The sequence below is a fragment of the Entelurus aequoreus genome, linkage group LG05, assembly GCF_033978785.1.
Source record: "Entelurus aequoreus isolate RoL-2023_Sb linkage group LG05, RoL_Eaeq_v1.1, whole genome shotgun sequence".
Lineage (NCBI taxonomy): Eukaryota > Metazoa > Chordata > Actinopteri > Syngnathiformes > Syngnathidae > Entelurus > Entelurus aequoreus.
The window spans coordinates 35,027,578-35,054,120 of record NC_084735.1 but is presented as its reverse complement, the minus strand read 5'-3'; the positions used below and the strand labels follow the sequence as shown (position 1 = coordinate 35,054,120).

Here is a 26,543-nt window from a genome sequence, read left to right as displayed (position 1 = left end):
TGGTTTATTCTGACAATCTCTATGCCAACTAGCGATAGTGTTTAGGCCAAAATGTAGCCTTAATAGTGAAATGTAGCTGTGCTAAAAAGTAAGGCTGACTGGGAACCAGCCATTTTATGTGTCTGTGGCTTTAATGCAAATGAGCTGTGTTTGTCCACCCACATTTTACACACACCATTTAACTTGGCAGTGCTAATATTACTCACATTTTAACAGCAACATTATGATTGGTTAGCTTATTTGCTAAAGAAAAATTAAAACGATCAAACTAACAGCTTTCACACCTGTTGCTGACTGACTGATAATGGAAGCTCTGGAGGCTTTACTTTGTGACACAGCTGTCTTTAATTGGTGGGCTTATACACCGAGTGGGCTCCTTTTGCTTTAGGTGGTCAGCGATACCCCCCTTTAAAAGTAGACCAAGCATGTGAGGAAAATAATAGATTTTACTTTTCACCCTTGGTTCACATAAACAGGGTCTGTACGGACACATATTACTACCATATTTTTCAGACTAAAAGGCGCAATTAAAATCCTAAAATGTTCTCAAAAATGGACAGTGTGCCTTATAAACCAATGCGTCTAATGTACGTAATAATTCTGGTTGTGCTTACCGACCTCAAAGCAATTTTATTTGGTACATTGAGTAATGATAAGTGTGACCAGTAGATGGCAGTCACACATAAGCAATATGTGTGGACTGCAGGTTGACGCCTGTTCAATAAATTACGCTAGCATGTACCCGTCAGCATGCAACACCAAAACTTTGATGTTTCATTGAGAATATAGAAGATTGCACACGGCGCTCTAAAATCTGTCAACATGTTTTAGTACGTCTTTGGTAAGCTACGAAGCCATACCGCTTGATGTATTGTCGAGCATTACTGCAACCATAGTCAGACGTACTGTGCTTCAACTTAAGGGTATTATCATAGTGTGTATACCCATAATGGCACCCATTAAGAGACATATTATCTGCTGTTTTGTTTCACAATATTATGCAAAACCAACTTTTTTTACCTACTGGTAACTGCTGATGTGCAAAAGTCCCAAATTGTTGCGTGTCCACCATTGTAGTCCGTGTTGAGTCAATAAGATCCTTCTTTTTCTCTATACTCTTGTTGTGGGACATTCATTCTTCGCTGGTGCCATTTCTAAACAATTTTAACTTATATCTGTCAGTAGACTTGCTATGGAAGCGCTAAAAACTCTGCACGTAAATAAGAACGCCCACAAAACGGCGCAACGTGAAGAGACGGTCAGAAAGCGGCTTGAAGGCGGTCTGTAAAACATAGTCTATGCAACATTTTGACCAAAGAACCACCATTCCATGGTATGTAGACCAAAAGGACATGTTCTAAATGTATAAAGAATATATATATTACCACTTAAATGTGCATTAAAGTCCTTTTGTATGAAAATAGACCTGAATTGACCCGCTTATTAGCAGTGCGCCTTATTATCTGGTGCGCCATATGGTCCAAAAAATACAGTCTTTCAACTTACGGTGGTCGATCACTAAACAGTTTCAGTTGAGCTTATCTCATTAATCGAACCTGATTATTTCATTGATTATCATTGATTATCTTTTACTGCACCTATTGTATACACTATCATACATAATGGTAATACATTGTGTTTATAACAACTGTTGTTTTAGTCGTAATTTTTATTTGATATCATGAACTTGTCTCCTCTCCCAGACCCCAATGAGTCCTCACCCACCATCCTGGACAGTTTCCAAGGAGGGGAGGTGTATGCAGGCCAGAGTATCGAGCTCCCCTGCATAGCGGGAGGTTACCCCAGCCCTACTGTGCGCTGGCTAAAAGATGGCCGCCCACTGCCCTCAGACGCCCGCTGGACACGGCGTTTGACAGGCCTGACCATCAGTGACCTGCGACAGGAAGACAGCGGCAACTATGCATGTGAAGTCACCAACAGCTTCGGCTCAAAGGAAGTGTCTGGACAGCTTCACATAATAGGTGTGTGAACACTATCCACACACACACACACACACACTGGGAGACTACGACGGTGTCTCTTCTGGCTGGCAGACAACACATTCACATTCTCCTCTACTATTGGTTTCACACACACACACACACGAGTGTGTCAGTAACAAACGTGTGAGTGTAGCTTTACATGATGCCCCAACATGTCAGCTCTCAAAATGGGCGACAGGGCTGTAATTCACTGAGACTGAAGCCATAACACAGCTGCCTGCACCACTCAGCATCACTGAGGAGGAGGCTGAAGAAGATGAAGGTAGACCAGAGACCAAGGGTCAAAGACAGGGTGACCAGACATCCCACCAAGACTGGACTAGAATGTCATTATGAACAAAGTAACACAATAATACAAGTTGGGAAGGACGATACAGTAAAAATGAAAGTGTATAAGTATACAAGTAAATAAAGATGAGATGGGAAGAGACTAGCAAAGAGGTCAGTGTTGCCAGTGGGCACATCATGGTAGCCCACTCGGTGACTTTGACAGGATGGGGCGGTGCTTGGAAGGCACAGTGATGCCCCCCAGCACACACCACCAGCTGCCATATTGCTCACTGACATTTGTACACAATCATACACACCCATGCACACACACACGCACACACACACGCACAAGTGGACATAGATGTGAAGAGATATTTCCAGCTGCTTTTTTAAATGAGTGTGTCCAACTGATTGAGTCACCACCGCTGATTGTTCTCTCACTTCCTTTTTTGCCTCCACTATGGATTTAGATACACACTGTGTGTTACTCCACGGTCAAATGGCAATTAGAACGTTGGTGTCACGTTAAAGTGCAGAATCATTCTAGGATTTTTTTTTAATGACACACTAAAAACAACATAAAGAAAGCAAGTCAAGCATTCCCATGGATGATTTTAGTCTATCCAATAATGGCAACTTTCAACTTCCAAAGGAAATAACATTTTAATCCCACATATTCTATGTCTCTAAGGATCCTTTACTTTTTTGTAGGAATGGATCAAACTAAATGACGCCTCAGTGAGTGTATGGCACTCTTACGAGCTGTACTGTCACTGCACTGATACTGTGTTGCTGTTTCATAACGGTCATCCACCATCTACTAACTACATTTGACCTGCAAAAGTTGCACAAAAAGGAATATAAAATATGCAACTCCAGCCAATGAGGCAAATATCATACAGGAAAGAAGAATATTTACCTTATTTGGTGCTATTACAACAAAGTTATGTTACACTTCTGATTTTTTTTTTATGTTCTGTTTAGATCAATGATGGTGACAAAAAAAAACTATGTCAAACGCGGCACGCCACTCTTCCGACTTCATTTAGTATGAGCTGTCACCTGTGAGCCGAAAAAAGCGTTTTCTGATAAACACAGTTTCACGCATCGCAGCCGAGTGATACAGCAGTTGTGTCGGTCACTTGTTTTTTTATCTTAAAGTGACACACATCAAGACATCAAAGAACACAGTATTACTCTCTTTTTTTAATATAAAAAAAATACGATAATGATGTTTCAGTATCGTTTAAGAATTAGAGTTACGTGAATAATGTGATGTACACTTCACTGGGGATGTGTTATTTTATTCACACTTGCTCATTTGCTTGTCCTCCATTTGAGAAAAGTTGCATCCTTGAGTGTTAATGAGGGAACTATAACTAAAATCTCCAATTTGACACCTTTTGGAAATAAAAAATCATGAAACCACTCTTTTTCTGTATTTCTAAATAGACTAAGTGTACATTTGCTTGTAAGATGAACATTCCTTTAGTGAAACATTAAATTAAAGAGGTTCAGCATTATTCTATTTTGCAGTGTTGCAAAACCTTTTCCACAAAAACACTATATTCATATAATAAATTACAATGAGAAGGGTTTTTTCAATTTGCATATGTGCATGTATATATTCTCCCGTCCTAATTGCAGACTATTGAATGGAATTACTTAGAAATGCTACTGTATACAATACTGTGTTAATATCACTCTGTTGAATTATCTGTGATTTATGTCTCTAATTTTTCTTTGTGATACATTCTTCTTTCAGATCCACTTCGAGTGACTTTGTCCCCCAAGAACCTGAAAACTGGCATCAGCAGCACCCTCTTCTTCACCTGCACTGTGGAAGGTTCGCCTGAGTACACCATCAGCTGGTACCGAAACACAGAACCCATCTTCCCCGACCAGCACATCTCCATCCAGGGGCAACACAATGACACGCTGCAGATCACTGCAGCGCAGAAGTTCCATTCTGGGGCCTACCAATGTTTTGCTTCTCGCAAGGGTCACACAGCTCAGGACTTTTCCATCATTCTGCTCGAGGGTATGTAGAAAAGAGACAATAACAAGGACAAAATACATGACAAATCATACATTTGTCTTTCTCTCAGATGGTACACCTCGTATCATGACGTCCTTCAGCGAGCGGGTGGTGAACCCCGGCGAGCCTTTCTCCCTCGTGTGCGAGGCCAAAGGAGCCCCGCCTCCCTCCATCACCTGGACGCTAGATGACGAGCCTGTAGTGAGAGACTCCACCTACAAGACCAGCCAGTACACCCAGTCGGACGGCCTGACCGTGTCCCACGTCAACGTCAGCAACCCGCTCATCCGCGATGGAGGAGTCTACCGTTGCGTCGCACGCAACTCGGCCGGCAGCGCCGAGTACCAAGCGCGCATAAACGTAAGAGGTGCCTGTCTGCTTTTCAATATAAATGCACTCTACACCTGACTCTACACAAATACAATAGACATATATCAATTTACAATATACATGAACTTAAATCTACAATCTACAGTATGTAAATATAGACATCAGGCGAGTGCAAAATTCTAATTTGAATTGAGAATGTCTCCCAATTTCAATTTCAACTGAGGTTGCAAACATGAAGTCAAATTGCAATTCCAGTTTGTATTGAAGGAAGTAGAATTTAAATTCCATGAAATTCCAGTTGAGAATGTTGGTGTATTCCAGAATCAAAATTTACAGTATATTCCACACATAACTACTTTACATATTTAGTCCCTCAAGGATTTCGCAATGTCGCAATCGCGCCTAGCCTCGCAACTATGTCTAAAGCCCGCAACTTCCTCGCTTATTTTTCTCCAATCAAATTTGTCTCTGAGCAGTGTTCAAACGTGCACTTCAACTGCCTAATCACAACTTATGTTTGTTTCCTGGGTTGACAAAGCAAGAACAGCAACATATAACAATATATCCATTATTTATTGCTCATACATCCTAATTGTGCTCCTCCTGCTTTGTTCAGACCTACTTCCTGTCCTTGTCTTTTGCACTGCCACTAAGTCTTCTGGGTAGTGTAGTATATACATTTATTTCCTAGTTTACATGTATTTATTTAATCTTTATTTAACCAGTGTAAAACAATTAAAAACAGATTTTCCTTTGCAATGCTGACCAAGCAAAGAGGCAACATTTACATGAGAGATATTGAAATGTAATGATAATCTTTCAATACCTCTCTTTTACCAACAAAAATCAGCGCTAGCGCTATAGATTGCTCTCAACAGTTCACAAATGATCTTAATGTGCAGGGATAAATGTGTTGAAACATAAATGAATGTTTAAGATGGACAAACACTTTCCAAGCATAAAACATACACTTAAAATGTCTGCAACTTCTCGAGGACAGAGCAGACAGTGGAAAACAAGGAAGTTGTTTCTTTCTATAATTGTAATTCATTGTTACTATTATTATTTGTGATTACCGTAATTTCCGGGCTATGGAGCACACTGGTATTTACACCACATCCACCAAATTTTAGTAGAAGTATTGTAAATATATTTACATATATTAGCCGCACCGGACCATAAGCTGCAGATTGAGTATTGACCGGTACGAAATATTTAGTAAATGTTTATTTACATACCTTAATTGTTTCCAAACGTTGTCTGTTACACGGCAGTAAAACAGCTGATCAAACAAAACATAAGTCATTGTTATGGACCCATCTAGCTCACTAATCTGCCTAGCAGACTCAAAACTCCACGGTTACGTTTTGGTGAATGCCCGTAACTGAAACAATACAAAAAGAATGCCATTTTAAGTTAATAATACTAACACAGACACTTGTAAACGTGTTAGCATGCTCGCTAATGCTAACGACGCTAGCTTGGTTACATTACGATAGCGCGTACGAATATGCATGAAAACACTACAGACATCACACATGGGACGGTTTTGTAAGTATTAATTGTTTTAGTTATATTGTAAAACTTACTTACGTTGCTTGGAGTGATGAATGAAGAATTATATCGAGCAGAAACTTTATGGACAAATGTACTTCTGGCACGAGACAGGAAGTACATTGTCAACCCGCAGCACCTGCATTGAGCAAATTTGTCTAAAAGATGGCGCCCTAGAACGAACAGTAACACACCTTTTCAGTGTCTCTGTCGGCGTAATATGAAAACTAAGTGTTAAATACAAAACATTATTACCGCACCGTTTGATAAGCTGCAGGGTTTAAAGCGTTAGAAAAAAGTAGCGGTTAATAGCCCGGAAAATACGGTAATTTATACAGTGCAGTAAATTGGACAATGAGCTCTGTGTATGTGCTTTTACTGCCATCTATTGTCCACAATACTTTTAATTGTGTGTATGTGGTATAACATGAATAAAACATCAATACAGTATTTGTTTTCCATTTGTTGAAGTCCTCTGCTTTTTGTAGTTAAGATCATAAAGAAGACTTAAAACATTTATAACAAATTCATAAAATCACAAGTTGACTTAATGTTAGTGAAAATATGTTTTTTTTTGCTGCAACATACTAAAAAAGCTGCCGCAAATTCAGGCATTTTAAGCTGCGACAACCACAAAAATATAAAAAAATTCAGAAGGGACTGCATATTTCACATGGATAATAGTACTGTGAACATCATGTACACATAACATTTTAATTACAACAAATCCACAAGTAGGAATACAAGCATCTTATTTTAAACCTATAATTAAATATAATGTATTGTGGAAAATACTACATTTCCCAGAATTCGTTACTATATCCAAGTATTCAAAATGGAGGGAATTTGTGTTTAATTTTATTCGAATTTGCTGTATGTCACGGTAAAGTGGATGCTTAGAAGGAACTTAGGTTCAAAAGAGTTATAAATTGGTATAAATCGTCCTCTTCCTGGTTCAAACCATCAAAGATATGCCCTAACTATGCTGGCGCACGGAGAAAAATAGTATTTGGACTGATTTATGGTCTTGTGCACCTATTTATTAGCAGCAATACGGTATCTTTTGTTTACCAATACCGCTCCTGTGGGTATGAGACAGCCCTGATAGACAACCAAGTTGGTGATTTTGCACAAGCCTTGTCCTCATATACAAACTTTGATCTACAGAATAGTGTACAGTATCTGTAGGGCTAAAATAAGAAATAAATACAAATATCCTCAGTCATATTTTAGCAAAGGGAGCATAACTAACCTCCCTCTCTACCTCTCAACTTGCCCCAATCACTCTGTCCATCGACCTGTATCGCTTCACCTTCTGTTTCCATGGCTGCTCCCTCGCTCTGCCATGACCTCCCTCACCTCATCGGCCCGTCTCTCCAACCACTGTGTCTGTCCCGCCACCCCCTCCCGCTCGTCCCCGTGTCTCCAGGTCCACCCCGAATCAGACCCATGCGCGACATGACCGCAGTGGCGGGCAGGAACACGTACATAACGTGCCGCGTCATTGGGTACCCATACTACTCTATCAAGTGGCTGAAGGACGGCATGCAGCTGCCCGATAATCACCGTCAAGTGTTGTTCGACAATGGCACCCTAAGACTGACGGACGTGCAGAAGGGTGCCGATGAGGGGACCTACTTGTGTAGTGTTCTGATCCAGCCCCAGGTGTCAATCAACCAGACCGTTCATGTCACTGTCAAAGGTAAGTGGAATGAATCGATTCAAGAGGTCTACATACAGATACAATTATTACTGTAGTTTTCTACAATTCAGTGTGTTGGGTAGCATTAGTAATAGACTGCAATGATAATAGTCCAATTTATATTATCAAGTATTATTATACCATGCATATTTTATATTCAATACAGATTAGTGATTAGTCTTCTATTAAAACATTTTTCTCATAATACTTGCTGTATTAAATCAGTGTTTAAAATTGTGTTTGTATTAGTGCTGTCAAACAATCCGTTTTTTTAATCAGATTGATCACACTTTTTGCACAGTAAATTACTTGAGTGCACAATTTAAATTACCTATGAAAATTACCCCAATATTTTGACACAAAAGCAATTTTATTGTCAGGATGTCATACATGATTGTATTTTTACTTAAATGCAAATGTTTTATTTGTTCAAAACTTGAAAACAGTGACATTATTTTAGCAAGCACACCAGTCGGAGTCTCCTCACTCATCTTTGCACTGTTGTTTGCATTGACCTGATCACTGACCATAAACCAACGTGCTCCACCTTTCAGGTAACCATTGGTGGTCCAGGTAAAGGACGTGTGCGGCCAAAATAAATTAATTGATTAATCAGCGTTTATACATGAATAATCCAATAATGTTTTGCGATTAATCCCATGAGTGGCAACTTTGACAGCCCGAGTTTATATGCCAATTATGTTATTGGTTTTATGGAGCACAAATGACAGAACCAGAATAATTCTGGCCGGCAACAAATGGTCACTGGTGCCCTGCATGGTACATCTGCATAATGACTAAAATGTTATTAATCACATGAAGGATTTTGTGGTCCAAGCATGCTGTGTTGTGGCTGTTGGAAGAAAAAAACACTAATACAGTAGGGCCTCAACTTACTCAGTGGCCTAGTGGTTAGAGTGTCCGCCCTGAGATCGGTAGGTTGTGAGTTCAAACCCCGGCCGAGTCATACCAAAGACTATAAAAACGGGACCCATTACCTCCCTGCTTGGCAATCAGCATCAAGCGTTGGAATTGGGGGTTAAATCATCAAAAATGATTCCTGGGCGCGCCCACCGCTGCTGGCCACTGCTCCCCTCACCTCCCGGGGGCTGATCAAGGGTGATGGGTCAAATGCAGAGAATAATTTCGCCACACCTAGTGTGTGTGTGACAAGCATTGGTACTTTAACTTTTTAACTTAATTAGTTCTGTGATGGAGCGCTTAACTCATTACACTTGTCTGAAATTAATTTAAATCAAAATTTAAGTTCTTGCCATTCTTGTGTGTGTGTGTGTGTGTGTGTGTGTGTGTGTGTGTGTGTGTGTGTGTGTGTGTGTGTGTGTGTGTGTGTGTGTGTGTGTGTGTGTGTGTGTGTGTGTGTGTGTGTGTGTGTGTGTGTGTGTGTGCGTGTGTGTTTGTGTGTGTGTACTGTATATGTATACATGTATATTAGGGCTGTGAATCTTTGGGCACCACCCGGTTCAATTTGATTCTTGGGGATAAGGATTCGATACAGAATAGATTCTCGATTCAAATCGATTCTCGATTCAAAATCAATACTTTTTCAATAACATGCCTGTTCTATGATTAACTACGTTCCACTATAAATTTGGTAAAAAGCTCTAATACATTTCTATATTACTTAAAAGAAAGCTGGTTGTGTTAAAAAAAAAGTTCTACCCTAACATTTAATAAAGGCAAATACAAATAAGGCAAGAGAAGTATACAACACTTTTCTTTTCTAGCAGATATGATCATCTACATCATGGGTCCCCAAACTTTTTGACTCGGGGGCCGCATTGGGTTAAAACGATTTGGCCGGGGGCCGGGCTGTATATTATATATATATATATATATATATATATATATATATATATATATATATATATATATATATATATATATATATATATATATATATATATATATATATATATATATATATATATATATATATATATATATATATATATATTAGATATATATACAGTATATTATATATATATTATATTATATTATATATATATATTAGATATATATATTATATATACATATATATATATATATATATATATATATATATATATATATATATATATATATTAGATATATAGAGCGCACTTTCCGCGTGCGATGATGTCACGTTATCGATGAGAAAATGCATTTTTAGACAATATGATTTGCCTGAGCAGCTAGGAGACACAGTGAGTAGCAAGCGGTACAAAGTAGATAAGAAAAAATAATAATAATTTTTTTTTTTTTTTTTTTTAAATTTTATTTATTTATTTATTTTTTTATACTTGGGACTTCCCGCGGGCCAGATTTTGGACGCTGGCGCGCCGGATCCTGCCAACGGGCCGTCGTTTGGGGACCCCTGATCTACATCAACAATGGGATTTGCCTGAGTGGCAGGACAGGACAAATTTTAAAAAAAAAGGAAGACATTTTTTTTAATCTATTAAAGATCATTACAAATAAGAATTGTGATTAATTCTAAAATTAATTTTTTTGACACCCCTAGTAGTCATATATTTATGTGTATTGATGACTGACTGAATGGAATTTTTCATTATTTTTACTGAAAAAAACCCAAAATGTACAAACCCCGTTTCCATATGAGTTGGGAAATTGTGTTAGATGTAAATATAAACGGAATACAATGATTTGCAAATAATTTTCAACCCATATTCAGTTGAATATGCTACAAAGACAACATATTTGATGTTCAAACTGATTAACATTTTTTTTTTTTCAAATAATCATTAACTTCAGAATTTGATGCCAGCAACACATGACAAAGAAGTTGGGAAAGGTGGCAATAAATACTGATAAAGTTGAGGAATGCTCATCAAACACTTATTTGGAACATCCCACAGGTGAACAGGCAAATTGGGAACAGGTGGGTGCCATGATTGGGTATAAAAGTAGATTCCATGAAATGCTCAGTCATTCACAAACAAGGATGGGGCGAGGGTCACCACTTTGTCAACACATGCGTGAGCAAATTGTTGAACAGTTTAAAAAAAACCTTTCTCAACCAGCTATTGCAAGGAATTTAGGGATTTCACCATCTACGGTCCGTAATATCATCAAAGGGTTCAGAGAATCTGGAGAAATCACTGCATGTAAGCAGCTAAGCCCTTGACCTTCGATCCCTCAGGCTGTACTGCATCAACAAGCGACATCAGTGTGTAAAGGATATCACCACATGGGCTCAGGAACGTTTCAGAAACCCACTGTCAGTAACTACAGTTGGTCGCTACATCCGTAAGTGCAAGTTAAAACTCTCCTATGCAAGGCGAAAACCGTTTATCAACAACACCCAGAAACACAGTCGGCTTCGCTGGGCCTGAGTTCATCTAAGATGGACTGATACAAAGTGGAAAAGTGTTCTGTGGTCTGACGAGTCCACATTTCAAATTGTTTTTGGAAACTGTGGAGATCGTGTCCTCCGGACCAAAGAGGAAAAGAACCATCCGGATTGTTATAGGCGCAAAGTTGAAAAGCCAGCATCTGTGATGGTATTGGGGTGTATTAGTGCCCAAGACATGAGTAACTTACACATCTGTGAAGGCGCCATTAATGCTGAAAGGTACATACAGGTTTTGGAGCAACATATGTTGCCATCCAAGCAACGTTACCATGGACGCCCCTGCTTATTTCAGCAAGACAATGCCAAGCCACGTGTTACATCAACGTGGCTTCATAGTAAAAGAGTGCAGGTACTAGACTGGCCTGCCTGTAGTCCAGACCTGTCTCCCATTGAAAATGTGTGGCGCATTATGTTTACTGAGTGTTGTTAAAAGGAAAGGCCATGTAACACAGTGGTGAACATGCCCTTTCCCAACTACTTTGGCACGTGTTGCAGCCATGAAATTCTAAGTTAATTCTTATTTGCAAAAAATAAATAAAGTTTATGAGTTTGAACATCAAATATATTGTCTTTGTAGTGCATTCAATTGAATATGGGTTGAAAAGGATTTGCAAATCATTGTATTCCGTTTATAACACAATTTCCCAACTCATATGGAAATGGGGTTTGTACATTAAAACACAAGAATGTGGGTTTTACAATATTAACTACACAAAACACTTTAAATATACCAAAAAAGACCATATGAGCGTCGCTCCCTTTTACATCCCAGACCACCTACTCAATCGATTGATCTTTTGCAGTAAAGCAAAATGCAATAAAGATGCAACAAACACGGCAACACATGAATGTGAAAATTTTTTTAAAAAAGGTCCACATATCTGGTATGATATAATTTTTCTGCAGAACAGAACTTTGTTGTAGAAATCTGCTTGCGCGTCTGTCACTCACATCCGCGTCCCTAGCTGGCTGCTCTGTAAAGAAACCCTGCTCACTCTGCTTCATGCCCTGTCTGCCTGGAGCTTCTGTAACGTAGTCCCTATGATTACCTTAATGACCCGTATATCACTCAAAAGCGCAGATTCCATCCATTGGAATACATTCTATAATTAAGGACTTACAGTAATTTCAAAACGGCACTTCACATTATATAGTTAAAGTTAAAGGCCTACTGAAATGAATTTTTTTTATTTAAACGGGGATAGCAGATCCATTCTATGTGTCATACTTGATCATTTCGCGATATTGCCATATTTTTGCTGAAAGGATTTAGTAGAGAACAACGACGATAAAGTTCGCAACTTTTGGTCACTGATAAAAAAAAGCCTTGCCCCTACCGGAAGTAGCGTGACGTCACAAGCTGGAGTGCTGCTCATATTTCCCTATTGTTTACACCAGTAGCGAGAGAGATTCGGACCGAGAAAGCGACGATCACCCCATTAATTTGAGCCAGAATGAAAGATTCGTGGATGAGGAAACTGAGAGTGAAGGACTATAGTGCAGTGCAGGACATATCTTTTTTCGCTCTGACCGTAACTTAGGTATAAGGGTTCATTGGATTCCACACTTTCTCCTTTTTCTATTGTGAGCTCTATGTGGGCTCTGTACCGAGGATGTCGTTGTGGCTTGTACAGCCCTTTGAGACACTTGTGATTTAGGGCTATATAAATAAATATTGATTGATTGATTGATTGATTGATTGATTGATTGATATTGTGGATCATGGATTTGTATTTTAAACCACCTCGGATACTATATCCTCTTGAAAATGAGAGTCGAGAACACGGAATGGACATTCCCAGTGACTTTTATCTCCACGACAATACATCGGCGAAACACTTTAGCTAAGGAAGCTAACAGGATAGCATAGGGCTCAAATGCAGATATAAACAAAATAAATAAACCCCTGACTGGAAGGATAGACAGAAAATCAACAATACTATTAAACCCTGGACATGTAAATACACGGTTAAATGCTTTCCAGCTTGGCGAAGATTAAAGGCCTACTGAAACCCACTACTACCGACCACGCAGTCTGATAGTTTATACATCAATGATGAAATCTTAACATTGCAACACATGCCAATGCGGCCGGGTTAACTTATAAAGTGCAATTTTAAATTGCCCGCTAAACTTCCGGTTGAAAATGTCTATGTATGATGACGTAAGCGCGTGACGTCAATCGTTGAAACGGGAAGTATGCGGACACATTGAATCCTATACAAAAAACTCTGTTTTCATCTCAAAATTCCACAGTATTCTGGACATCTGTGTAGGTGAATCTTTTGCAATTGTTTAATGAACAATGGAGACGGCAAAGAAGAAAGTTGTATGTGGGATTAGTGTATTAGTGGCAGACTACAGCAACACAACCAGGAGGACAGAGATGGATAGCAGACGTGCTAGCCGCCGAACTCACCTTAACTTCCTCCGTCTCGCCGACCGTATCTGTGATCGGGTGAAGTCCTTCGTCGCACCGTCGATCGCTGGAACGCAGGTGAGCACGGGTGTTGATGAGCAGATGAGGGCTGGCTGACGTAGGTGGATAGCTAATGTTTTTAGCATAGCTCTGTGAGGTCCGGTTTCTAAGTTAGCTTCAATGGCATCGTTAGCAACAACATTGTTAACCTTCGCCAGGCTGGAAAGCATTAACCGTGTAGTTACATGTCCATGGTTTAATAGTATTGTTGATCTTCTGTCTATCCTTCCAGTCAGGGATTTATTTATTTTGTTTCTATCTGCATTTGAGCCCGATGCTATCACGTTAGCTCAGTAGCTAAAGAGCTTCGCCGATGTATTGTCGTGGAGATAAAAGTCACTGTGAATGTCCATTTCGCGTTCTCGACTCTCATTTTCAAGAGGATATAGTATCCGAGGTGGTTTAAAATACAAACCCGTGATCCACAATTGAAAAAGGAGAGAGTGTGGAATCCAATGAGCCAGCTTGTACCTAAGTTACGGTCAGAGCGAAAAAAGATATGTCTTGCACTGCATTCTAGTCCTTCACTCTAACGTTCCTCATCCACAAATCTTTCATCCTTGCTCAAAATAATGGGGTAATCGTCGCTTTCTCTGTCCGAATCGCTCTAGCTGCATTGAAAACAATAGGCAAATGTGAGGAGCCTTTCAACTGTTGACGTCACGCTACTTCCGGTACAGGCAAGGCTTTTTTTATCACTGACCAAAAGTTGCAACTTTATCATCGATGTTCTCTACTAAATCCTTTCAGCAAAAATATGGCAATATCGCGAAATGATCAAGTATGACACATAGAATGGATCTGCTATCCCCGTTTGAATAAAAAAAAATAATTTCAGTAGGCCTTTAACAATGCTGTTGCTAACGACGCCATTGAAGCTAACTTAGCAACGGGACCTCACAGAGCTATGATAAAAACATTAGCGCTCCACCCACGCCAGCCAGCCCTCATCTGCTCATCAACACCCGTGCTCACCTGCGTTCCAGCGATCGACGAAAGGACGAAGGACTTCACCCGATCATCCGTGCGGTCGGCGGCTAGCGCGTCTGCTATCCAAGTCAAAGTCCTCCTGGTTGTGTTGCTACAGCCAGCCGCTAATACACCGATCCCACCTACAACTTTCTTCTTTGCAGTCTTCATTGTTCATTACCATACCATACCATACCAACTTTATTTATAAAGCCCTTTAAAAACAACCACAGTTGAAAAACAAAGGGCTGTACACCACAAAGAAATAAAGGCAAAGGACAGACTAAAAAATAAAATTTAAAGCAGAAGTAAAATACACATTAAAAAAGCAAATACAAAATTACCCTAAGAACAATTTTGTTAGATAAAAAGCAGTTAAAAAAGTTAAAAGTTAAAAACAGTTTAAAGTCTCATGCTGGGTTAAAAGCCAGTGAATAAAAATGGGTTTTAAGAAGGGTCTTAAAAATAGCCAAAGAAGGGGCCTGTCTCACATGAAGTGGAAGATCATTCCAGAGTTTTGGGCCCGCAACAGAGAAGGCTCTGTTAAACAAATTGCAAAAGATTCACCAACACAGATGTCCAGAATACTGTGGAATTTTGAGATGAAAACAGAGCGTTTTTGTATTGGATTCAAAGGTGTACCAATACTTCCGTTTAACTAGTGACGTCACTCGCATACGTCATCATACAAAGACGTTTTCAACCGGAAGTTTAGCGAGAAATTTAAAATTGCACTTTATAAGTAAACCGGCCGTATTGGCATTTGTTGCAATGTTAAGATTTCATCATTGATGTATAAACTATCAGACTGTGTGGTCGGTAGTAGTGGGTTTCAGTAGGCCTTTAAAAGTTAAAGTACCAATGATTGTCACACACACACTAGGTGTGGTAAAATTTATCCTCTGCATTTGACCCATCCCCTTGTTCACCCCCTGGGAGGTGAGGGGAGCAGTGAGCAGCAGCGGTGGCCGCGCCTGGGAATCATTTTTGATGATTCAACCCCCAATTCCAACCCTTGATGCTGAGTGTCAAGCAGGGAGGTAACGGGTCCCATTTTTATTGTCTTTGGTATGACTCGGCCGGAGTTTGATCTCAGGGCGGACACTATAACCACTAGGCCACTGAGCAGGTTATTGGTAGCTACAGTTTTGATGTTAAAAGTAAAACAATTTTTTTTTTAAATGTCTGCCGGGCCGCGGGACGTATTTTGCCCAGGTCTGGCTTATAGGGAGGGGCAGCCCTGGGTGTAGTCTGCCAAAGTTGCAAGTGCACCGCCATTTTTTTCCTAATATACCACTGGTCCAAAGTTATATTGTGTATGTTAGGGTAAACTGATAGATTTATTTCGCTGTCAGTGACATAACGATGGTAGCAGGGCAGCTGCAGAGGTGTTTAAGGGTGTGTCCATGCGCCTGCGTGTGTCTGATTTAATTAGATGAATAATAATGAAGCCTAGATTAAATCCCCTAGATGTCTCAGCTGTAGTACCCCCACCCCAACCTCCATTACTATGGCAACGGAATGACTTCCTCCTGCCAATTGGATCCAAACCAGAGCAGCTATTATGGGCTACAGGAGATGGTGGTTAAAGGGGGGCAAAGAAGAGGGGCCCTACTGGCCAATGACCTTCTCTCTCAGCATCGCTGCAGATGGCCTGAATGCCACTTCTCCACTTCTACAAACTACCATTATTCATCCCAACCTCTCTCTTCCTTAGTGCCACCTCTCATCCAGCCCTTCGACATTCCCTCTACCTCAGTGGGGAAGCTCATCTACATTGCTTGTGTGGTGTCATCCGGGGACATGCCTATACGCATAACCTGGCACAAAGACGGCCAGCTCATCGTGCCAGGCCCCATCTCTGGCGTTGCGATCGAAACCAAAGAGTTCATGAGCTCCCTGCAGATCTCCAAGGTGACGCTCAAGCACAACGGAAACTACACCTGCATCGCCAGCAATGCCGCCGCTACTGTCAGCTGGGAGCGGCAGTTGATCGTTACCGGTGAGGATGACGTGACTATTAATTGAGTCACAATAGCTGTATTATTTGCTAATTTGCATAGGGATTCTGTAAGCTATTTCAAAAACGCTCTGTTTTTATTCAAGGAGTTGATTGCGATATTGTGTCTCTCAGTGCCCCCGCGTTTTGTGGTGCAGCCCAACAACCAGGACTGCATCTACGGTAAAGCTGGTGTGCTCAACTGCTCTGTAGAGGGTTACCCACCTCCGAAGGTCATGTGGAAACATGCAAAAGGTAAAATAATCACTGCATTAAACACGGAATATGATAAATAAGTTATAGCTTTAACATGTATTTACGTTGATTGGCAACACTAAATTGGCCCTAGTGTGTGAATGTGAGTGTAAATGTTATCTATCTGTGTTGGCCCTGTGATGAGGTGGCGACTTGTCCGGGGTGTACCCCGCCTACCACCCGAATGCAGCTGAGATAGGCTCCAGCACCCTCCGCGACCCCTGAGAGGGACAAGTGGTAGAAAATGGATGGATGTATTTACGTTGTGTTGTCCAACAGGTGTAGGAAACCCCCAGCAGTACCACCCAGTCCCCCTAACTGGTCGGATCCAGATCATGTCAAATGGATCTCTGCTGATCCGACATGTGCTTGAGGATGACCGCGGATACTACCTTTGTCAGGCCTCCAATGGAGTAGGCTCCGACATCAGTAAGAGCATGATCCTTACTGTCAAGAGTAAGTGTCAATCATTTTTTACTGCATTGAAATTGGTTCTTTTTATGACTATCCCAAAGTGTGCATAGTGTATATTACGCGCTGAGATTTTTGGTTGGGAATCGACCCTTGCAAAATGCATATTTTGCCCCAGGGTAGTACTAGCCTGTACCAAACCTAATAAAAACACGCCTCTGTCCTTAACTGGGGGTAGATTTACTATTGATGGATGGGTTCCATCTGACAGTCTGTGTGCTGTCCAATGTTTTGGTGTGGAAAAGGGCTGATGAATTAGTGATGAAAACAAAACCACGGGAACCCCTACGATCAATAATCTATGTCTGAGCGCAGTGGAGAGAGAAGACCTGCTGAAGGAGACGCACAGCAAAGATGCAGCAAAACATGGCCAGCAGGGCTTCAAGCGTGAAATGTAAATGGAGAAAGAAGGAATAGAGATGTCTATACATTTGTAATATATCCTCTGTTTCCATCAGCTCATTCCCGCTCCCTTGTCCCATTACGTCATATAATGCTGTTTGTCACACTGACTCGTGTCAATGATTACTCTCAGTTCCTGCCATGATCACCAGCCACCCCAACACCACAATGGCGAGAAAGGGCCAAACCAAGGAGTTGAACTGCACAGCTCGTGGCGAGCAGCCCATCATCATCCGCTGGGAAAGAGGGGACACGGTCATCGACGCTGAGAGAAACCCCCGTTACTCAATCACCATCAACAAGAAGGGAGATGAAGTCATCTCCACCCTAAAGGTTAGACACGGAAGGGTTATTTTATGTCCAATAAGACTATCCTATAATGTTGTCCTCTGATCTGAGGTGACCTAAGAGTGAACTTATCGAGATGGAAATCAAATCAAAAATCTTCATGTCTGTGGGGAAAGCCGATGACTACCGAGTCACCTGAGTCTCAGCATAATACAAATTAATTGCTGTAACACAATTAAGGCTGCAGCTATCGATTAGTACTTGAGTAATCTATTGATTTGTTTGTTCGATTAGTCGAGTAATCGGATAAAACACACCTTATAGCCTCAATGCAAATTTTTTTCTGCTTGCCATAACCTAAATTCATTCTTTTTTCTAATAAATGCAAACCTCTATCTTGTTCAGTAAATTATCAAGTCTGTGATAACACTTTCTCCAGGATTTTTCCAAAGTCTTTTTTTAAGTAAAGTTTTTTTTATATTAAAAATAACAAAAAAAACACCATCATTTCCTCCTCTTGTATGTCCTCTTCCATGTTGCAGGTTGTATATCTTTGTTGTTGCAATAATGGTTGCTATTTTTAATTTTTTTCTTAATTTTTTTAGCTTGCATTTGATCACACGACACACACAACTATCAAAACTGTTCAATGCCTGATATTTTTATCATCTTGGGTGGGGTCTAAAACAAATAATACACATCAGATTCAGAACATTTTAATGTGTGTACCCCGTTGGTAGAGCGGCCGTGCTAGCAACTTGAGGGTTCCAGGTTCGATCCCCGCTTCCGCCATCCTAGTCACTGCTGTTGTGTCCTTGGGCAAAACACTTCACCCACCTGCTCCCAGTGCCACCCACACTGGTTTAAATGTACTTTGGATATTGGGTTTCACTATGTAAAAAGCGCTTTGAGTCACTAGAGACAAAGCGCTATATAAATATAATTCACTTCACTTCACTTCACTTAACTTGATGTATGTACAGTATTGTACTCAAATTCAAAGGAAATACATTGTTCAATAAATTTTTTACTGCAAAGTAACAAATTTAATTAAAACATAAATGTCAATTTTTTCCTGACACATCTCCTAGTAGGACTGTCTAACAGCCCAGCATTTTACGCTGCACACCACAATGGTCAATGTGAATGACTGGGGAAATTTGCCATTATATTCTTATCAGTGACATAGTGAGAAGGGGCTAGAAATATGTTTGTGGGAAAATTTCATATGAAGCACCTTGTCTTTCATTTATTAATATTTTACTTGCGTTTATTCACATAAAACAGAGTCGTGGGGCCCTACCACAGAGCATGATCTGCGTACTGTATACGGAAATGCGGCCCTGGCCCAGAATTATTTGTGCCATATATTTACAATATGTGATGAACTTTATTCAAAAGACCAGGTCAGATGGATTTATACTTGGCTGTATTGTTTGTATCCTGTATATAAGGATTTATTGTTAAGCTTGAAATTGGCATAATGACGTAAACATAATTAGCATTTGTAGTATTTTACACTAAATACCACCAAACTACCTCATACCTTTGCACACAACATAACACAATTGTTTAATACACAACACCCTGCTCAATGTGACTTATTTTTCCCTTTGTTTTGGGTTTAATTGTTTACCAGTGGTGCAAAATTCTTGTTTACTTGCACTATTTATTATTTATGGCTAGCTGCTTCCTGGCCCTCGGTAACCAATTTTGTTCCAAGCATGCAAGTGTTTTTTATTGGGATGACAAATGAACACTTTGAACCTTTTAGTCAGCGGGCCTTTTCGACGTATTGTTTTTATTTATACATCAGTATTTATTTATTTTATATTTTTGTGTTCATTGCTCCTTTTAGCTTAACCCAGCTGAAAGAGGAGATTCTGTCTTCTTCTCCTGCCATGCAATCAACTCCTATGGAGAAGGCAGAGGACTCATCCAACTCACTGTGCAAGGTATCGTGCGTAACGACCACTTACAAACCAGCATCTAATGAAGCTCTGGGGGAAGATATCTGATCGCTCCTATTTTGCATACACACACACACACAAACACAGAACCACCGGATCCCCCTGAGCTGGAAGTGAGGGAGGTGAAAGACCGAAGTATGAACCTGCGCTGGATCCAAAGATTTGATGGGAACAGCATCATAACAAGCTATGACATTGAGTACAAGAACAAATCTGGTAGGTAACTAAAATCAAAACTTGTTTTCATGATCTATGTCATTATAAACTTCAAATGGCTCCACTTTTCAGACTCCTGGGACCACATGTATACAACCAGGAACATCTCACCCACCAACAACCAAGCCAACATTGTGGAGTTGCACCCGGCCTGCGTTTACAGCATCCGCATGTATTCCTACAATAAGATTGGGCGTAGCCTTCCAAGCAAAGAGCTGACCATCAGTACAGAAGAAGCTCGTAAGTAAACAAAATGTCATCTAGGAATTGTGACAGTCATAATTCACTGGTTGTTTTTCATCGCCAGCACCCGACGGGCCGCCGATGGATGTAATCCTGCAGCCTATGACATCACAGAGCATTCGGGTCACATGGAGGGTAAATCAAGTCTTTTGGAATATTCCCGTCTTTAAAGAGTGTGAATGCTCAGCAAGAAAACGAGTAATAGAGGATATCGGCTTGCATCTAAAATATCAAATATAAGCTCCGATACAAAACAAATCAAACTTTATCTGTAAAGCACTTTCCATACATAAAAGAAATGCAACGCAAAGTGCTTTACAGACTCAAAAACAATACCCCGATGACCCAGATCCCCCATTATCGTACACACATGCACGCACACAAATACCAAACACACACACACATATGCAAATATATGAACAAATAAATGCATGGCTGAGTACAGAGGAGACATGTGAGTAAACACTATCACATGAGCCATCTGCATCAGTAGGTCATCAGACCACAGCCACCAGGATGCTGACACAAAGCGCTCCCACAGGACGGCCGATAACCCCTGATGCAGATGGCTCCCTCTGAGGAATGCTGAAAAGTAAGAATAATAAAACCTGTAAAATAGTATGAACCATGAGTGGAGATAATGGATAAAATACAAGTAATACATATGAAGATTTAAAAAAAAAAAAAAACATATATATATATATATATATATATATATATATATATATATATATATACATATATATACATATATACACACTACCGTTCAAAAGTTTGGGGTCACCCAAACAATTTTGTGGAATAGCCTTCATTTCTAAGAATAGACTGTCGCGTTTCAGATGAAAGTTCTCTTTTTCTGGCCATTTTGAGCGTTTAATTGACCCCACAAATGTGATGCTCCAGAAACTTAATCTGCTCAAAGGAAGGTCAGTTTTGTAGCTTCTGTAACGAGCTAAACTGTTTTCAGATGTGTGAACATGATTGCACAAGGGTTTTCTAATCATCAATTAGCCTTCTGAGCCAATGAGCAAACACATTGTACCATTAGAACACTGGAGTGATAGTTGCTGGAAATGGGCCTCTATACACCTATGTAGATATTGCACCAAAAACCAGACATTTGCAGCTAGAATAGTCATTTACCACATTAGCAATGTATAGAGTGTACTTCTTTAAAGTTAAGACTAGTTTAAAGTTATCTTCATTGAAAAATAAGGACATTTTAATGTGACCCCAAACTTTTGAACGGTAGTGTGTATATATATATATATATATATATATATATATATATATATATATATATATATATATATATATATATATATATATATATATATATATATATATATATATATATATATATATATATACATATATATATATACATATATATATATATATATACATATGTATATATATTTACTGTATATATATATATATATATATATATATATATATATATATATATATATATATATATATATATATATATATATATATACAGTAAATATATAATAAATAAATAGAACTAAAAAAAATATTGCATAACTAATAAGATAAAAAGTAAAAGTAAGATAGGCTTCAAGATATTTAATTAATATTAGGTAAAAGCCAAATCAAAAAGGTGGGTCCTAAGCCTGCTCTTAAAAACATGAACGTTCCCTGCAGCCCTGAGGTCTTCCGGCAAGCCGTTCCATAGAAGGGGGCCATATAGTGGAAAAATGCCATCCCGTGACTTTGTGTCTTGACTTTTGGAAAAATTAGGAGATGAGTGCCGGTGGATCTCAGGGCCTGCGAAGGTTCGTAGGGTAAAAGCAAATCCATCCATCCATCCATTTTCTACCGCTTATTCCCTTTGGGGTCGTGGGGGGCGCTGGAGCCTATCTCAGCTACAATCGGGCGGAAGGCGGGGTACACCCTGGACAAGTCGCCACCTCATCGCAGGGCCAACACAGATAGACAGACAACGTTCACACTCACATTCACACACTAGGGCCAATTTAGTGTTGCCAATCAGCCTATCCCCAGGTGCATGTCTTTGGAGGTGGGAGGAAGCCTGAGTACCCGGCGGGAACCCACGCAGTCACGGGGAGAACATGCAAACTCCACATAGAAAGATCCCGAGGCCGGGATTGAACTCACGACTACTCAGGACCTTCGTATTGTGAGGCAGACGCACTAACCCCTCTGCCACCGTGCTGCCGGGTAAAAGCAAATCTGAAAGATAAAAAGGCCCAATATCATAAAAACATGTATAAACCATAAGAAGAACCTTAAAATCGATCCTGAAACATACCAATGCACAGATTTTAAAACTGGTATAATGTGAGCTCGCCTTCTGGGCCTTAGCCAGGACATGTGCCGCTGAATTTTGGAGTAGTTGTAAATGTGCAAAAACCTTTTTAGGAAGACCAAAAGCATGGCGTTACAATAATCTATACGGCTTGCAATAAAATCATGCATTAGCGTCTCCGTGTTGCCCTGAGAGAGAATTGGGCAAACTCTGGCTATATTCTTAAGATGATAAACTATTTTTGTTATATTTTTTATATTTGGTATAAAGTTTCATGGGTTTTTGAGGAGCATGTATCCATACAAGCAGTCCTGCAGTATGTTTACCTTTGCAAAGCTGGACAGCCAATTAACATCTAAATGTCCTCTAATAAGCACACAAAGTTGGTATATTTTTGTATTTTAGTGAAGTCATTTACAAAAGGTAAATATTGTAGGCTATAGGCTACTTGCAGACAGCAGCTACACAACAGCCAAGCACACACAGCACAGCACACATGCTTAACATACAGCATGTAATAAGTGATCTTAATTGAACAGTATTGCAGTCTAAAACAGCCCATTTATCAATATTAACAAGTATCAAATAATTATATTAGCATACTACTTACACATTTATAGAGTCCGAGGCAGAAGCGTATTATAAAGTATTCAGTAACAAACGTGTTTGCGTCATTCAATTTACTGCGTCATGAGTAGAGATGTATACCGAGTACCAGTATTTTTTGGTACTGGTTCCTATTTGGGTCAGTCTAGGAGGACTGTTAAGATTCTGGACATTCGATATGGCTATCGGTATTTTTTTCATCCAGCTGACCCTTGTAATTATGACGCACTGTCACATTCAGTTCAGGCGTTGCTGATACACATAAGAATTCAGCTTGGAATAATCACAAAGAAAGAAACAACACTACACAAAAGTTTGTAACACACAATATATCATCCTCTAAAGTCCCTCAAAGTCACGGACGCTAAGAGTTAGTGTCGCGATTTATTTGAAAATGCCTCTGCCGCGCTTCATCAACCGTACTCCTAGCGATCCTGGTTGATATTAATCCACTTAAAAAGCGAAAAATGTAAGTAATATAATAATCTATTAAGTTGCTTTAAAGAAATACAGCATCCTCTGAAAGGTTTCCATTCTTCAATGTGTTTCAGTTTGTTTTGTCTCTTGACTCTACAAACTCGACAATTGCTCACTGAGTCTTTTTATTTATATAATACACACTGCACAGACACATACATCAGTCGGTAGCTGTCAACACTTAATATAGCCTACTGTCCGTCACTCAAATACATCACCTACCTAAAATACTAAGTGATTGTATTGATTTATGTGATATATTTTATATGACATTAAAGGGACATGCACATGAACGCCATACCTAAATATTATTTCCAGCTGAGGGTAATTGTAATGAATAGAAACACAGTGATGGATCTGTGTGGTTTTTGCAGGATGATGACATAACTGCATTAGCAAACTTGTTTGAGACATAAAGAAATCTTCCATGTTAAATTAACCCTTTGAATCCATTGTACATCAGTGTTTATTCTGTTATTTTTATCAACAAATCTCTTCAAGGCTCCAAAGAAAGAGCTGCAAAACGGTGTGATCCGCGGCTACCAGATCGGCTACAGAGAAAACGGGCCAGGCAGCAATGGCCAGTACAGTATTGTGGAGATGAAGGCTACGGGAGACAGTGAAGTGTACACCTTGGACAACCTCAAAAAGTACGCCCAGTACGGAGTGGTGGTCCAGGCCTTCAACAGAGCTGGAACAGGCCCTTCTAGTACTGAAATCAATGCTACCACTCTGGAAGATGGTAAGGGGGCAGCTTAAGGCGACAAGATGATGAGGGAGTAGGAAAGAGTGTATAAGATGCTACAAAATATGTATTAGCTTTCCTTGTTGAGTAAAGTAGCAATGGGGCAGCAGCACATTAGTCAAACATCCATCTGTACACACACACGCACACATACGTACACTAAAAATGGTTAAATTAGATTTGCAGCACATCCCCCCGTGAAGCTTTCTACTTTAATTAGCACCCTCATTAGGCTGGTAGAGGCCCAGGGAGGAACAAGGAACCTTATTACGCTCATTTTTTGCCTCGCTTTTCTTGTCCTCCTGCTGCTTTTGGGTTCATCTTTGTCCAACACAGCCAATCCATTAATGTGTTCTTTTTTCATGTACTCTGACAATCCTCTCACTTGTTATGGTTGCTTGTTTCACATGCTTGTGACTGACCAGATAGGTCACCTAACTCTGTCATTACAACACCGATTGCATTAACGATGAACATAATTGTCTTTCTATATATTTCCTCCTCCATATTGCATCCCACCACACCCTCATTTGCATATGAACCCCTAAAGGTGTAGCTCTGTTACTATGTACTCAGCTCTCTTGATGCTTTCCCATACCTCCCACCCCCCATCAGCGCCTCCTCACAAAGACACCTTTCCCCCATTTCTCTAAAAGCTTGGAGAGAACAAGAAGCCATTGAGAGCTAATTGGAGTTTATTGGATGGATTTATTTGTGCAGTGATTTCCTGCGGATTGTGGTGTTGAGTAGTTTTTCAAATCTCAGCAAAGCTGGATTCGTCGGGTCGTTTTAATGACAGCAATAACGCAAGCGACTGATAACCTAAAAAGTCACATAGTTGCCAGATGAAGCACTAACACTCCACCCATCTGTCTCCTCAGTTCCCAGTGAACCCCCACAGAATGTGAGAGCCATCTCGGTGACTTCGGACGAAGCGGTGATCACATGGGCGGAGCCTCCACGGCTGACACTACACGGTGTGCTGAAAGGCTACCGGGTTGTGTTTTGGTCCCTCTTCCCCGACGGAGGTGGGTGCTGTGGGGGCCGGGCCCAATGGCCAATGCAGAGTAATTATCATCTATCTCATTCTAAACTTCACCAGCCCTCCCACCTCATTGTCAATGTTGTTGACGTGTATGTCTTATCTCATCAAGCACTTCCTATTTTTGTGTACTTACGATTTGTTTACTGTAGTTAAATGTTTTGTCTGTTCTTGTTGTATTATTTAAAGGTGTTTGCAGTGGAAAGATGGCAGCATAAAGTGCGCTCAAGTTCAAATGCGCAGATTGCATTGTAAACTGCACTCTTACTGGTAGGAATGGGTACTGAATTTGGTACTTTTATGGGTACTAACCAAAGTCCTTCGTTACTAACGGCTCCCGATTCACGTAAAATCAAACAGTGACATATTTCGATACCTTTGTGGCACTTGACGTCACATCCGGTTAAAAACTCAGGACCATTCGAGTACTTGGCCAGCAAACAAGCAGTTAAGCACTCACGACCCGCAAAGCAAAAATAAGGCGCTCAAATAGGCCTGTGACGATAATTGATAAGTCAATTAACCAAACGATAAATGAACATTTTGTCTGTAACTTTTCCACCGTTTGTAATTGCCATATGCACATGTTTTTGCTGTTGCAAGAGGCAGAGTGATCACTCTTAGCAGCAGCTGTGGGCGCGTGTACTACATGTACATAAACAGTAATGATAACCGCTGTAAAACTCCCGACGGTTCGTATTACTGTATTGAATTAAAATGATCGGAAAACCATGATTGCTTGCTAACTAGTCTAAAAGCTAACATGAATAAGATAAATTAACGTATTTTCCCGTTAGGAAATGTTATACTTTATATGA

At 40.0% G+C, this 26,543-nt stretch overlaps 1 protein-coding gene across 1 annotated transcript in view; it reads left to right on the top strand.

Annotated features, from left to right (window-relative positions):
- The window catches only part of LOC133649935 (cell adhesion molecule DSCAML1-like), a 158,375-nt gene that overhangs the window by 108,819 nt on the left and 23,013 nt on the right, over positions 1-26,543 (top strand). The window contains exons 8-21 of the mRNA XM_062046652.1: positions 1,704-1,982; positions 4,039-4,314; positions 4,382-4,678; positions 7,625-7,897; positions 16,436-16,720; positions 16,853-16,972; positions 17,252-17,428; positions 17,979-18,178; positions 19,992-20,088; positions 20,191-20,319; positions 20,392-20,559; positions 20,627-20,697; positions 24,440-24,680; positions 25,565-25,750. Of these exons, the coding sequence (XP_061902636.1) occupies positions 1,704-1,982; positions 4,039-4,314; positions 4,382-4,678; positions 7,625-7,897; positions 16,436-16,720; positions 16,853-16,972; positions 17,252-17,428; positions 17,979-18,178; positions 19,992-20,088; positions 20,191-20,319; positions 20,392-20,559; positions 20,627-20,697; positions 24,440-24,680; positions 25,565-25,750 (2,799 nt within the window). The remainder of the gene's footprint in view (positions 1-1,703; positions 1,983-4,038; positions 4,315-4,381; positions 4,679-7,624; positions 7,898-16,435; positions 16,721-16,852; positions 16,973-17,251; positions 17,429-17,978; positions 18,179-19,991; positions 20,089-20,190; positions 20,320-20,391; positions 20,560-20,626; positions 20,698-24,439; positions 24,681-25,564; positions 25,751-26,543) is intronic.